The sequence below is a fragment of the Leucoraja erinacea genome, chromosome 9, assembly GCF_028641065.1.
Source record: "Leucoraja erinacea ecotype New England chromosome 9, Leri_hhj_1, whole genome shotgun sequence".
Lineage (NCBI taxonomy): Eukaryota > Metazoa > Chordata > Chondrichthyes > Rajiformes > Rajidae > Leucoraja > Leucoraja erinaceus.
This window is the reverse complement of record NC_073385.1, coordinates 10181252-10197541: the sequence shown is the minus strand read 5'-3', so window position 1 is coordinate 10197541 and position 16290 is coordinate 10181252. Positions and strand designations below refer to the sequence as shown.

The 16290-nt window shown below is 43.1% G+C and overlaps 1 protein-coding gene across 3 annotated transcripts in view; it reads right to left on the bottom strand.

Moving 5' to 3' along the window:
* LOC129699991 (tandem C2 domains nuclear protein) overlaps positions 1–16290 on the bottom strand; it is an 83319-nt gene that overhangs the window by 30540 nt on the left and 36489 nt on the right. For all 3 annotated transcript variants that reach the window (XM_055640114.1, XM_055640115.1, XM_055640116.1), the window contains 4 exons: positions 13834–14028; positions 13111–13281; positions 9790–9875; positions 1640–1715 (listed from right to left, as the gene is read on the bottom strand). In XM_055640114.1, coding sequence (XP_055496089.1) covers positions 1640–1715; positions 9790–9875; positions 13111–13281; positions 13834–14028 — 528 coding nt within the window. The remainder of the gene's footprint in view (positions 1–1639; positions 1716–9789; positions 9876–13110; positions 13282–13833; positions 14029–16290) is intronic.

Here is a 16290-nt window from a genome sequence, read left to right as displayed (position 1 = left end):
GGGAGGAAACCGGAGAAAACTCATGTGACCATAGGGAGAATGTACAAACTTCTTACACACAGCACCCGTAGTCAGGATCAAGCCCAGGTGTCAGGCGCTACAAGGCAGCAGCTCTACCACCATGCTGCCCAAACCTACAAACCTGAAGCAAGTAACTTAACAACCTCGTTTGCCCCTTCAAGGAAGTCGAGGGGAGTGAGGGTATCATTTTTAACCAAACCTGATTAAATGTAGAAAAAACAGAAGAGGAGGTTTAACCTTAACTCTTCCCACACACTATTCTTGCTCTGTCAGTTTAGTTACAATCCATTCAAATGACTCAGATGTTGAGCAGCAGCACTAATCATCCGCCACTCCTTTCAAAAATCAAATAGGAACAAGTGCCATGAGTTTATCCACTTTGTTTTAAATATTCCAGGTAAATTAAAAATAAATTGGATAGTTATATGGATGGGAAGGGAATGGAGGGTTATGGTCTGAGCGCAGGTATCTGGGACTAGGGGAGATTATGTGTTTGGCACGGACTAGAAGGGTCGAGATGGCCTGTTTCCGTGCTGTAATTGTTATATGGTTATATGGTTATATGGTTATCCACCCATGGTGTTAGGAGGCAGTCAACATCAAAATACAGTCTGAGGACCAATGAGCATGAAACTGTTGCCAGCCGGGATCAATGTGGGAAAACATGATGTCTGGAGCCAGCTATTCTGTTTATATAGATAAGCACTGGTTCCCTACGCACAGGGCACATATAAGAAGCAAGTGTTTGAACTCTTACTGGTGTAAAACAGTGACAGCCATACAAGGGGAATAACATGGGCAAAACTCCTTAGACACACAGTCATTTCCAGCAAAATAATAGTCAGAGACATACAGTGTGGAAACAGGTCCTTCCATCCAACTTACCCAGGCCGGCCAGCATGCCCCATCTACACTAGTCCCACCCATCTGGGTTTGCCCCATATCCCTCTAAACCTATCCTATTCATGTACTGGTCCAAACATTAGGGCAGTCATGGTGGCGCAGCGGTAGAGTTGCTGCCTTACAGTGAATGCAGCACCAGAGACCCGGGTTCGATCCTGACTACGGGTGCTATCCATATGGAGTTTTGTACATTCTCCCCGTTCCTACGTGGGTTTTCTCCAAGACCTTCGATTTCCTCCCACGCTCGAAAGACGTACAGGTTTGTAGGTTAATTGGCTTGGTAAATGTTAAAAAATAAAAAACTTATCTCTAGTGTTATAGTGTTTATGTGCGGGGATCGCTGATCGGCGTGGACCCGATGGGTCAAAGGTCCTGTTTCTGCGCTGTATTTCTAAACTAAACATCGCGATAGTACCTGCCTCAACTACCTCCTCTGGCAGCTCGTTCCACATACATACCACCCTCTGTGTAAAAGAAAGTTGCTCCTCGGGTTCCTATTAAATGTTTCCCCTTAAACCAACGTCCTCTGGTTCTTGATTACCCTACTCTGGGTTAAAGATTGTGCATTCACCCTATCAATTCCCCTCACGATCTTATTCACTTCCATAAAATCATCCCTCATCCTTCTGCCCTCCAAGGGAAAAAGTTATTCAGTTTCATTGAAGTTCTCCTCAAAACAAGCAGAGATGCGCTCATTCCCAAAGTAATTGCTCACCTAGACTGCGGGTGCTTCCTAAAGAATCCCGCAAAGAAGATGCAGTGCTGTTTAGACTGGATGTCGAACTGAATCTCTGTGGGGAGAAAGGAAAAAAAGTCACATTTATTTAGAGTTAAGTGTGGAATAGCAAGAGGCAATTCATCTCCAAGTCTGAAGCGAAAAGTCCGTGGAAGAATGCAGTTCATTTGCATACAGTCTCCATTGTAGACAATAACACTGTGGTCATAGGCCACAACAAGAGGATGTCACCCAGAGATGTCACTTATTCTTTTTTTGGAAGAAGGGTTTAGACTCAAAACATCATCTATTCCTTTTGGAAGAAGGAAGAATGGATCGACTGGCCTTATATTCACTGGGATTTAGAAGCATGAGAGGGGATCTTATAGAAACATATACTTTCTTACGGGATTGGATGCAGGAAAAATGGTCCCGATGATGGGGAAGTCCAGAACCAGGGGTCACAGTTAAAGAATAAGGGGTAGGCCATTTAGGACTGAGATGAGGAAAAACTTTTTCACCCGGCGAGTTGTGAATCTGTGGAATTCTCTGCCACAGAAGGCAGTGAAGGCCAATTCTCTGGATGTTTTCAAGAGAGAGTTAGGTATAGCTCTTAGGGCTAACGGAATCAAGAGATATGGGAAGAAAGCAGGAACAGGGTAATGATTTTGGATGATCAGCCATGATAATATTGAATGGCAGTGCTAGCTCGAAGGGCCTGTACCTATTTTCAATGTTTCTATGTCCCAACCCAAAACGTCACCCATTGCTTTCTTGAAGAAGGGTCTTGACCCAAAACGCCACCCATTCCTTTTCTACGGAGATACTGCTGACCCGCTGAGTTACTCCAGATTTTTGTGTCTAGATCACTTGGTGGAGCTGGGCGTAGGAGCATTTAAAAAATATCTTTAAAAAGGTCATCATTGCAAACCAGACAATTTAAAAAATTGTTGAAGAACTAAAGCATAAGGCAGGCAACAAAAAAAACTATTTCAACAAAAATGCACAAGAGATGCGTGCAAAGCCACAATTTACAAAGCTTGTGTGGAAAATGCAAAACAAGGTACTCCACGTATATAACACCCTTCATGACCTCTGCATATCTCCAGCGGGCTTTATAGACAAGGGATGACCTTCTGAAGTGTACATTCATGAGACTGCAGAGGCTGGAATCTGGACCATACGAAAAAAACAACTGTGAGGCAGGTGAGGCAGCAGCTGAGGAGGCAGAGGGATGGTCGGCGTTTCAGGCCGAGATCCTGCAATCTCCTATTTCATAGTGTCCAAATAATGGATGTTTCTAATCCAAACTTCATGCCAATGCTCTGGTTAAAATGAGACTACAAATCGAAACAAAGTCTCCACAACATGATGTGGAAGAGCGAGTACCATCGTTAATGAGAGCGATTCATGCAAATCAAAAGGTCAGAACCATAAATTTCAATCATCAGAGGCTTCATGCCGTCTCCAAACACCACACCCTGTGCTCTCTGGAATGCAAAGCAAGTCTCAGCTGATCAAAATACTGGAGGAACACAGCAGGCCAGGCAGCATCTGTGCAGGCAAAAGTTTCAATGTTTTGGTCAGGTTTGGCTGAAGGGCCCCCGAAAAGAAAAGTTCAGTAAAAAAAACAAACAATAATAGTGCAATAATAACAATAATAGTCTATGTAGTTCAGAGCTTATTTGAGGCTGTAGTGTTTAAGGACTGGAAGACTGTTCTCTTTCCTCCACAGATTGGTTTTTGGCTCAAGATCTCAGCATCTGCAGTTTCCTTGGCCGATTAAATCATTCTTGATTAGCTACCTTCATTCAGTTTGATTAGTTTACATTGAAGTAAAAATGGACAATGATTATTTGTGAATCCCCTCCTCTCACCGAGCCTCACAATGTCCCTCCCAATTCCCCACTGTAGTGTGTTGGGTTATTGTCTACAAACCTCTCCTCCCTCCTCTCTCCTCCATGAACCGTAACTATCCAGGCAGTTTGAGGGTCAATCACTTTGTGGGTCTGGAATCACTTTGCGTTTTATAACTACTCAATGCCTTCACAGTTACTAGTAATTCCACTCTTTTCGTAAGTTATAGGAGAAGAATTAGGCCATATGGCCCATCAAGTCTACTCCACCATTCAATCATGGCTGCTCTATCTTTCCCTCTCAACCCCATTCTCCTGACTTCTCCCCATAACCTCACAAATCTGTCACTCTCCGCCTTAAAAAAACACAAATAACTTGGCCACCACAGCCTTCTGTGACAATTAATTCCACAGATTCAACATCAACAACCCAGAATGTTGCCTGGGTTTCAGCAACTAAGTTACAGAGAAAGGTTGAACCTTTATTCTTTGGAGCGCAGGTTAAACTTGATAGAGGTCTTTAAAATGATGAGAGGGATAGACAGAGTTGACGTGGATAAGCTTTTCTGATGTAGGGAAGATTCAAACAAGGGGACATGACTTGAGAATTAAGGGACAGAAGTTTAGGGGTAACATGAGGGGGAACTTCTTTACTCAGAGAGTGGTGGCTGTGGGAATGAGCTTCCATGAAGGTGGTGGAAGGTTCGTTTTTATCATTTAAAAATAAATTGGATAGTTATATGGACGGGAAAGGATGGAGGGTTATGGTCTGAGCGCAGGTATATGGGACTAGGGGAAAATACGTGTTCGGCACGGACTAGAAGGGTCGAGATGGCCTGTTTCCGTGCTGTAATTGTTATATGGTTATATCTTCTGACCATAGAAACTTCTCATCTCCTTTCTGAAGATACGTCCTTTTATTCAGAGGCTTTTCATTTTCCAGAATTTACTTAATTATTTGAATTTAAATTCAATGCTCACAGAGATTGGTATTGAAGTTGCAAAGACCTTGAAGACTGGATCCCCAGTCCAGAGATATCAGCACACTCCTGGTAACATCAAGCCAACTTGCTCTCAAACTTGCTTTAGGATTGGATTGCAGAGAATGGTGGACATGGAGGCTATCATTTAGATCCAGAGCCAAACTAAATAAGCTTGGACATTTTAATGTCCACTGGTTCCATTTGGTTTTTAAAAGAAATAAACATTGCTCAATCTACAAGGAGTAGTCGGGGAGCAGTTAATCCCAATAGCAACTGGTTATTCTGCAGGGAAAAGATTTATTGAATCAGTGTGGTGAATCACCCAGGGAAACAATGGATTGAACTCCTCCCTTATTCTAGGTAAACATCAATTGAAACCGTGTCAAATCACTGCCGTTTAAATAAAGAAAGAGCAGACATAGCAATATAGCCTGAGGAGTAGCCATATGCAAAGTTGTCAAGCTGGAAAGGGTACAGGGAAGATTTAAGAGGAATGTTGCCAGGACTAGAGGGTCAGAGCTACAGGCAGAGGTTGAGTAGGCTGGGATTCTATTGCTTGGAGGACAGGAGGATGAGGGATGATGTTATAGAGGTGTATAAGATCATGAGAGGAAAAGATCGGATAGATGCACAGAGTGTCTTGACCAGTGTAGGTGAATCGAGGACCAGAGGACATAAATTGGTGAAGGGGAAAAGATTTAATAGGAGGGATAACTTTTTCATACAAAGGGTGGTGGGTGTATGGAACTAACTGCCAGAGGAGGTAGTTGAGTCAGGGACTATCCCAACATTTAAGAAACAGTTAGGCAGGTACATGGATAGGACAGGTTTGGAGGGATATGGACCAAGCGCAGGCAGGTGGGACGTGTAGCTGGGACATATTGGCCGGTGTGGGCAAGTGGGGCAAGGGCTTGTTTCCACACTGTATCACTCTATGACTATGAGGCAATTTTTTTTAAGCTTAAATTTTTCAATGAGCTCAGTAAAGTTCTCATTTCTGAAGCATGAACAGAGGCAAACACATCCGCTGACCTTCATCAGTCAGAGGGTATTGAGTATAAACGTTGGGGCATTATGTTATAAATGTACGAGATGTTGGTGGGGCCACATTTGGTGTACTGTGTTCAGTTTTGGTCACTCTGCTATAGGAAGGACACCATTAAGCTGGAAAGAATGCAGAGAAGATTTACAAGCATGTTACCAGGACTCGAGGGCCTGAGATGTAGGGAAAGATTGGGCGAGTTAGGACTTTATTTCTTGGAATAAAGGAGGCTGAAGGTGATCTTATAGAGATGTATAAAATCACGAGGGGAATAGATAGGGTGGATATGCAGAGTCTTTTACCAAGGGAAGGGGAATGAAGAACTAGAGGACATACGTTTAAGATGAGAGGGTCAAGATGAAATAGGAACCCCAGGGGTAACTTTTTTCACTCTGAGGGTGGTGGGTATATGGTACAAGCTGCTAGAGGTATAACAGCATTTAAAAAGGCACCTGGACAGGTTTATGGATCGACAAAAGGTTTAGAGGGATATGGGCCAAATGCAGGCAAAAGTGACTTGTTTAGGTGGTACATCTTGGTTGGCATGGATGAGTCGGGCTGAAGGGCCTGTTTCCTTGCTGTGTGACCATGGCTCTACCACTGGGCCCCGCTGCTCTACAACTCTCTCCAGAGCCCTTCCAATTACTCTGTAAGTCCTGCCCCGGTTTGACTTACTGAAAGCATCATCTCACATTTGTCAGAGTTAAATTATTTCTGCCATTTCTTGTCTCACTTCCCCAGTTAATCCGGATTCTTTTTTTAAAACTTAAATAGTCTTCCTCAATGTCCACGATACCACCAATATTCACGGCACCTGCAAATTTACTATTGTCATCTATGAAAAATGGACCCAGTACTGGTCACAGGCCTCCAATCCCCCCAAAAAATCAACACTCTACTACAAAGCTCCTGGCACCAGGTCAATTTTGAACCCAATTGTCTAGCACATCCTGGATTCCCGGAGATCCAGCCTTCCTGCACAACCTACCATGCTAGACACTGTCCAACGCCTTGTTAAAGTCCTCCACCCTGTCCTCGTTAAACCACTTAGTAACCTCTTCTAAAAAACCCCTATAAAAATGGTGAGATGAAACTTCCCATGCGCAAAAGCAGGCCGACTGTCCTCAATCATCCCTCATCTATGCAAAAGCTGGTATATCCTGTCCCTCTAAATTCCCTCCAGTAAATTGCCCACCACTGATGTCAGGTTCACCGGCCTTAGTTCACCGGGATATCTTTGCTCCCCTTCCCAAACACAGATACATCATAAGCTACCCTCTAATCTTCCAGAAGTTCACCTGCGGCCAAAAAGGATGGGAATACCTCTGTCATGGCGAAAGCAATATCTTCCTTAGAATCGCACAATGTCTAAAGTTACACTTAGTCAGGTCAAGGGGATTTATCCACCTTAGTTTAATCAACACATCATGACTCATTTCCCTTAATTACTTTGCTTCCAAGACTTTTGTCTCAGTAAATACAGATATGTATTTGTTTAGTATCTCCTGCCACTCAACACATAGTTGACTGTATTGATCCTCGAGGCCTACTTTCTCCCTTGATACCTTTTGCTCTTAACATATTTTTAGAATCTCTTAGGATTTTTCTTCATCTTCTCTACCAGAAGAATCTCTTTTGCCCCCTTGATTTCCCCCTTAACTGCACTGCCACATTTCTTGTATTTCTGAAGCAATTTATTTGATCCCAGTTGCCGAAACTTTGGATTGACACAAAAAGCTGGAGTACCTCAGCAGGTCAGGCAGCATCTCTTGAGAAAAGGAATAGGTGACGCTTCGGGTCGAGACCTTTCATCAGGATTATATCTTGGTTAGGCCCCCCATTTCCGTGACGAGCACCCAATGTCACTTGTCAAACAGAGCTCCCTAAACAGCATCTTCTAATCGACCTCTGGAAGATCCTATCCAATACCTTCAAGATTGCCCTTGTCCCAATTTTGGACTTTAACTTATGGAGGGAAAAATAAATGTATGACTGGTCCACAACTATTTTAAAAATGATAGAATTATGGTCACTGGACCCAAAAACATTTGCAAGTACCGATCCTATTTTGTTCCATAACTGGTCCCATCCTTTTACATAAACAGGGATTGCCAGATTCTTGATTAGTGAGGGTGTCGAGAGTTATAGGGAGAAGGCAGGGAATTGGGGCCAAGAGGTAAAGATAGGTCAGCCAGAGAATGAATGGCATCGTGGACTTGATGGGCGGAATGGCCTAATTCTGCACCTAGAACTTATGAACACTTCCTTTAAAAATTAACATAAGCTGAAGTGGGTTGTATTGATCTCCCTCAACAGCCTCAAATTCCACTCCAAAAATCAGAAAACAACAATGCTACTTGAACTTTGAGCGGAGTATTGAGGGAGTGCTGAACTGAGTCATCTTTCCATTATATTGTTAAATTGAAATCAAAGAACTTGCCCGTCTAGCTTGATAAACTGTTAAATTAAAATAGTCCACTTTCAGAGGGGTGCAGAAACAAATCCCACAGTACTCTAATAGAGAGTCATGAGGTTCTCCCCAACACTCTGGTCAACATCCATCCTTTCCACCAATACCACCAAAAGCTGGTTAGCGGCTTAATCCCAATTTGTGGAAATGTGATCACAAAGTTAGCTGATGTCTGGGAATATTCTCGGGATGGGAGCACCCTGCCGTGAGGATTGCAATGGATCAAGGAGAGGGTGGCCATATTGGCGGAAGATATGCTTTAAAATTGTGCATCATTTGATATACCAAACTCATCTCACTTAAACTCGCCACTAATTTACAGGGAATTTTCCAGGGAGATTTTTCAACTCCATTCAGCACCAAAACTTAGGTTTAAACAGAAATCCATAAATGCTCATGGGGTCCAATTGTTGCATTGATGCAAATCCTATTTTTGAAGCATTTGGTCATATACTAGAAGCCTGTATTTGTGTTTACACCAACTGAGGAGCTTACTGGCTATTACAGTGAAGGGTAACAAAGCACCACCACCAGTAGAGCCAGCACCTCACAACACCAGGGACCCCAGGTTCAATCCTGACCTCTGGTGCTGTCTGTGGAGTTGGTACACTCTCCCCATGACCATATGGATCTCATTTTGCCAAATGGGGGGGGGGGGGGAGAATGAGGGTCGATATGAAGTTTGTGAGTCAAAGGACTTGTTTCTGTGCTGCATTTCTTTATGACTGACTCTGCAGCATATGTGCAAAGCATCAAATCTTTGCAGACCATACAGTGGAGCAAAATGGAGATGTTTGGTTAAGTTTCCGCAGGCTTCCTGGCCACGTTGCAGTAGATTAAACAAATGAAATTATAACTACCCTTCGCTTTCTGCACTTTACTGCAGAAATTACTGTGAACTAATAGTTGCCTCACTCACATTATTTCCTCTTGTTAAATAGACTTTGCTTGATGTATGAGATAAACTATTTGCCAGAGGTGGTATGAATAATGCACTCCACCTCCAAGTCACTTGCTTTTGTCAAAAGGTATGCTGCTCTTGAAAACAAAGTTGTAATTCCCAGAAAAAAAAAGTACCTGTTCAAAGCTTGTGGGGGGAGGGGGGGATATTCAGTTGCTCAGTGGGCAGGTTTTCAAGGTACCGTTTAGTTTAGAGATACAGTGTGGAAACAGGCCCTTCAGCCCACCTAGTCCATGTCAACAAAGGTAGATAAAAATGCAATAGGAGACGTTTTCGGTCGAGACCTTTCTCCAGTCTGAAGAAGGGTTTCGACCTGAAATGTTACCTATTCCTTCACTCCATAGATGCTGCTTCACCCGCTGAGTTTCTCCAGTATTTTTGTCTACCTTCGATTTTTCCAGCATCTGCAGTTCTTTCTTAAACACAATCCATGCCAACCATCGATCGCCCGTATGCTAGCTCTACGTTATCCCACTTTTGCATCCTACACACTAGGGGCAATTTACAGACGCCCATTAACCTACAAACCTGTACGTCTTTGGAGTGCGAGAGGAAACCGGAGCACCTGGAGAAAACCCAGTTGGTCAGAGAGAGAACGTACAAACAATGCACAGACAGCACCCGTGGTCAGGATCGAACCTGGATCTCCAGCGCTGTGAGAGGCAGCAACTCTACTGCTGAGCCACTGTGTCGCCCCTATTATTTGCACACTGCTAACCTTTTTGCACAGTAGCACTCATCTGAGGCCTGAAAAGCAGCACAGTTCTTCTCTACTAGCAACAGAAGATTTGAACCAGGTTGTCAAGACCAGTTGCTGAACTCCGAAGTAGACACTTACTTGTGTCCGCTGGGGTGACGATAGGTCCAACATGGAACTGCTTAAACCTTGTGCGTTAATCTGTTGTGGACTTCTCAATTCCCATGCTGAAACAAGAGGAGCATATTTACTTTTGAAAAACAAGATAACCATATTGTGTAATGATCATAAGATCTCACAGATATTGGCAACTGCCCGAGTGGTTGTCAAACATATTTGATCTCTTGAAGAAAACTGCTGGACATGATTGAGTTTTAGCGTTTAGAGATTCAGCGTGGAAACAGGCCCTTCAGCCCACGGAGTCTGTGCTGGCCAGCGATCCCCAACACGTGCACTATCCAACGCACTAGGGACAACTTACAATCTTTACCGAAGCCAATTAGCCATCAAACCTGTACGTCCTTGGACTGTGGGAGGAAACTGGAGCACCCGGGGAAAACCCACGCGGTCACGGGGAGACGGTACAAACTCCGCAAAGACAGCACCCGTAGTCAGGATTGAACCCAGGTCTCTGGCGCTGTAAGGCAGCAACTCAATCACTGTGCCACCCTTAATGAAGAGATGACAATCTGAAACGCCCCAAACATTGGCACTAACACCATCGAAGTGTAACTTTTGACTACAGGCCAGCTGAGATGCATAGATTGCATTTCTCATGAACTAACTTTGGAAATGTGATGAATGAAAATTATTAGATTCAATCAACTTTGCATCTGTTTAGTCATATGTACCACCAGTGGTATTTGTGGAAAGGACTCTGTCGGCTGAAATGCCTGTTTAACGCTCTACCTCTAAACTCTAAAACTAAATCATGTCCAGCACTTTTCTTCAAGAGATCAAATATGTTTTAAGACCACACTGACCAATTACTGACCACTAAGATCATCGCTGCTCGGCAAATTAAACACTTCCACTCTTTTGAACTGCCTTTGACACTGCAAAATCATCTATTTCACCCACTCACTTGGGCCAGTTGGCTTGGGGGTTATTAGTGGAGAAACACAGAACTGCAGACGCAGGTTTAAAAACAAAAAAGACAAAATGCTGGAATAACTCAGACAGCTTCTCCAATCAATTTGAAGAAGTGTCTTGGCCTGAAACGTTAGCAATCCATGTTCTCTGGAGATGCTGCCTGACCCTCTGAGTTACTCCAGCACTTTATGCCTCTTTAGGGAAACAAGATGTTTGAGATGCTTGGAAAGAACTTGCAAATAGGTTTCAGTCAAAATGCACAGCACTGAAAAAAAATCCAATTTGGCTGAACTGACTTTGGGTGCAATGGTCAAGGAGAAAGAGGAAAGAAAGCACGAGGAAACAGGGAAATAAAGTGAGGAGCTGAAAAAAGTGCAAGATTAGAGACAAAAGTTTCCTCATGTGCGTTTAGCTCTTTAGAACTTAGCACCACTCACAACCTATCCACATTCCCTGTTCCCCAAATGTGCTTTCAGTCAATGAGCCATTGCCATTACAGAGAAATAACAGCAAATTGATCACATTGCTTTTTCTCGATACCAAAGGGCCAAATCATGTGTTTTGGTCATATCAGTTGAGAGATAAATATTGGTTAGGACACCTGGTAAATGTCTTAACATTTGTCAAATAATTCTGCAGTATTAAGGGAACAGGTTTGTCCAATGAAGACAGACACAAAAAGCTGGAGTAACTCAGTGGGACAGGCAGCACCTCTGGAGAGAAGGAATGGGTGACGGTTCGGGCCGAGAACCTTCTTCAGACAGGTTTGTTCAATATCTGAGCAAGAAGGAAGCCAACATCTTTAACAAGATCTTTCAGTCCCTTGGTGTTGCATTAAAAATACAATTTATTAAATACCTCAAGATTCCACATTCCCATTTTCCCTTACAACATAGGTTTTTGGTCGTTTGAGATTTGAATCCTGTCTGAATCAGCCAACTGAAAGATTTTTTTCCACAATTACTCTAATGTATTGCAAATGAGGCTTTGTGTCTGATATTGCTTTTGTGTTTTGCATTTTTTGGTAGGTTTCGATCAATGTACTGCAGTCTGGGCCAAACCTGCTGAATAACAACTTTGTGGGTAACATCAAACAATAGCGCATTGCTCTCTAGCATGTGTACATTCTCCAAGCCTATGTTGAGCCAACAATGTCTCCTTCCAGCTCAAAACAAATGAAGAATATATACAAAGTGTTGGAGTAACTTAGCGGGTTAGGCAGCATCCCTGGAGAACATGGATAGGTGACGTTTCAGGTCAGTAGCCTTCTTCAGACAGTAACAGGAAGATATTTGCTTACATTTTGAGTAACTTAGGAAATCCTCGTTATTGCAACTGTGACCATTACAAACCAGCAATGCTCAAAGGATCTCCCCCAGTTCTCTTCACTATTGTAAAGTTGTCCCTGGTGTGTAGGATAGTGTTAGCGTCGGCACGGACTCAATGGGGTGAAGGGCCTGTTTCCTAAAGCTAAAGTAAAAATAAACCCCAAAGTCCAGTGCTGGCTTTAGCCATCAATGGCATCTTCTACCACGATGAGACATCAGATCACTGAGCCCGTCAAGATTTACAACAGCCCCATTATATAAATGGGAAGAGATCAGTTAATCGACCTTTTCACTGGATCTTTTCTCATCTTTTTGCACTTCCATGTTTTTTTTTTAAATAGCTGAATGTCAATGACTGTCATAGGCAACAAAGTGCAAAGTTTCTGTAGCCAGCGGAACAAAAAACAAATCTATCTTCCCTTTGAGGGATATGAGCCAAATTGAAGCAAATGGGACCAAGCCCAGTGCCAACTTGTTGTGCTGAAGGCCCATTTCCATGTTGAATAACATTGATTGTCGCTGCCCAGACAATCTCCTCTGAACCCCCTTCTGCTACAGTTCTGTTTAATCTCACTTCATTGTCCATTTGGTATGTACTCTCAAGGCATAACTCTCCATTACACTAAACCATGCCATTGTTTAAAACTACATTATCACCTTCTGTACCTATTCACCAAAATCACGAGGGGAATAAATCGGGTAGATGCACAGAGTCTTTTGCTCAGAGTAGGGGAATCGAGGACCAAAATGACATAGGTTCAAGGTGAAGGGGAGAAGATTTATTAAGAATCTGAGGGATCACACAAAGGGTGGTGGGTTTATGGAACAAGCTGCCTGAAGAGGTAGTTGAGGCTGGGACGATCCCAATGTTTAAGAAACAGTTAGACAGGTACATGGATAGGACAAGTTTGCCGGGATATGGACCAAACGCAGGAAGGTGGGTCTAGTGTCGCTGGGACATGGCCAGTGCGGGCAAGTTGGGCTGAAGGGCCTGTTTCCACACTGCATCACTCTATGACTCTAATTCAGACGTATTCCTTACCTGATCCATAGGGACTGACCGGGTTCCCCTTGGGTAGTACATGTCTACCAGTTCCTAGACCAATGGGAGTGATCATGTAATTGGGATTGTAGACATCATCAATATCTGGCACATGATGCAAACCTTTGGACAGCTCCAGTTTTCTTTCAACATATTGAGCCCTTGGGAGACCTATCATTGCAAATAAATAAGCATTAGTAAAAGGCATCTACTCAAGCTGTATCCATGAATCACCTTGACACAACTGAAAGATTTATTTGGAAGAAGCCTCTTGTTCCATCAGGCCTCCACAATGATAGAGCTTCCTCAATCATGGTTTAAAGTTCCTATTTCTATGTTTAAAACGACTGCACACTACACTTTCATCTACATGTTCAAAAATCTCTAAAAACTTGGAAAAAACTATTGTCTTTCGCTTATTCACTGTGCTACTGTGCACTTTTTAAAGTCACAGTACACTGAGTTCTGCTAGCTAACAAGTGCAAATGCATTTTTTCTTTCAGTTTAAAAATGAAGGAGGCTGATCAAGGCAAAATGAGCAGCCCCTGCACAGTTGTCGGCTATGGTCAAGTGCTGGAATATTGCGTTTGGGGAACGGATTGTGTTGGAGAAAGGGGAAAGGGGTTGCCGCTGGGGGGGCCAGGCCTCCCGTAGGGGCTATGGGCGAGTGGTGGAATATTGCGTTGGGGATATATTGGTTCCAAATGCAAGCTGTGGACATACCTGGCAGAGTTTCCTCATAATTCCAGTGGAAGTTTGGTTGTATATAGGTAGGTTTCAAATTTGGAACCACAAAGGGGACTTCCTTGCCATTCAGAGGCAGCTTTGAGAGCAAAATATCCTCACTAAATCCAGTCTTCTTGGCCCCCAAGTTGCTTTCCAGTTTTGAAGACAACAGATCTGCAGGATCCGAAGGAACTGAGAAAAAGGAAAAAAAAAATTAAATGGGTCATTGACAAATATCCACAAGCTACCTAACCTGGTACTAAACTATTTTGCAATTCTTTGAAAATGAGAAAACAGAGTTAAACGAGATTGCAGAATTGACAGAAATTCAGACATAGATGGAGTAGGCTTAATAGGCTTGGCATAATAGGCTTGCATCAAAACAGAACTCAGTGCAGTGGGACATGTAATGTTGCCCTGTCCTCTGCAGACTTTAGTCCCTGACCTTTTTTCATGACTCGCAGGAGGCAGCAGATAACTGTCTGTAAAGAGCAGGACTTCAGTGGCAGAGGACATGATGATATAGTGCATCATCAGGGTAGAGAACTGGTTTAGAGGAGGTTTCAGTTTTTGTGACCATTGGCCAATTGGGGACTAAATTAAAAAAATGAACTTATGAAGGCGCGAGACTTGGCTGATTTTCTAGACAAGTAGATAGAAACAAAAAGCAGGAGTAACTCAGAGGGACAGGCAGCATCTCTGGAGAGAAGGAATGGGTGACGTTTCGGATCAAGACCCTTCTTCAGATGTACTTTGCCAAGTAAGGGCGGCATGGTGTCACAGCGGTAGAGCTACTGCCTTACAGCGCCAGAAACCCATGTTCAATCCTGACAACGGGTGCCGTCTGTACGGAGTTCATATGTTCTCCCCGTGACCAGAGTGGGTTCTCTCAAAGATCTTCGGCTTCCTCCCACACTTCAAAGACGTACACGTGTATAGGTTCATTGGCTTAGTATAAATGTAAATTGTCCCTCGAGCGTGTCGATTAGTGTTAGTGTGCTCGGATCGCTAGTCATTGCGGTCCCGGTGGGCTGAAAGGTCGGTTTTCACGTTGTTTCTCTAAACTACGATATTGATTGAACCTCATAGGAATATATAGTTGAAATAATGGACGGACTAAATATTTACTCACAAAGATAATTGTATTTAATATCGATAAACCATATGGCCCAGATGGACTGCTGATAGAAAACAGCAGAAGTATTGGACACAATCAAATATCTATTGATACTAGAGACCACTTAAGGATGGAATATTTGTGAATCTAATGGTCTTGTTGAAGAAAGGGTGGAACGACAAGCCCTGCAATCACAAGCTGGGCTGTGGTGGAGAATCTTATAAATGATAATTAGAGACATAATTTGTAATCAATGGGACAAGTATAGATTGACCTGGGAGAGCCAATATAGTTTGTTAAAGATAAATTGTGTTTAACTAACTTTTTAGTGATTTTTGATTGATTACAATTCTCGCACTGAAACGTTTCGCTCAATGTCATTTGTATGGACTTGCAAAAATAAAAATGATAAAATGGCACATAATAGGCTTGCCATCAACATAGACCACTTTTGAGCATCATGGTTAGAAAATTGGCTGATCAGAGACACTGCAGTAATGATAGGCTGTTTCTTGGACTCGAGAAAAAACAGAGTACATGACTAAAGTCTTGAGAATTGCCAGCGACTCTCTGGCACAGAAATACTTAAAGTGGAGAAGGAAGATTTGGGATCGAGAACAGAGGCCACGCATCAGGTGAACACACGAGCCCTGCAAAAGCAGTGGAACGTATGCACCGGTCACGTACTACCCACCCACCCGTCCAATCTGTGGGCAAGTAAGCAGTTCCACAGTGACCTCGCCAAATACACCAGGGTAGAAACAAATCTGACTCAATCGCAAAATAGGATCACTGTCTCTGCAGATTTTTCCAGTGTTAGCTATTTTTATCCCAATCCATTTGGTTTATATTCTCTAGAATTTAGAAGATTGAGAGGGGATCTTATAGAAACTTACAAAATTCTTAAGGGGTTGGACAGGCTAGATGCAGGAAGATTGTTCCCGATGTTGGGGAAGTCCAGGACAAGGGGTCACAGCTTAAGGATAAAGGGGAAATCCTTTAAAAACGAGATGAGAAGAACTTTTTTCACGCAGAGAGTGGTGAATCTCTGGAACTCTCTGCCACAGAGGGTAGTTGAGGCCAGTTCATTGGCTATATTTAAGAGGGAGTTAGATGTGGCCCTTGTGGCTAAGGGGGTCAGGGGGTATGGAGAGAAGGCAGGTACGGGATACTGAGTTGGATGATCAGCCATGATCATATTGAATGGCGGTGCAGGCTCGAAGGGCCGAATGGCCTACTCCTGCACCTAATTTCTATGTTTCTATGTTTCTAAGAGTGTAACTTATGAAGTAGATTTGGTCCCTTATGGTGGCGCAGCAATAGAGTTGCTGTCTTAC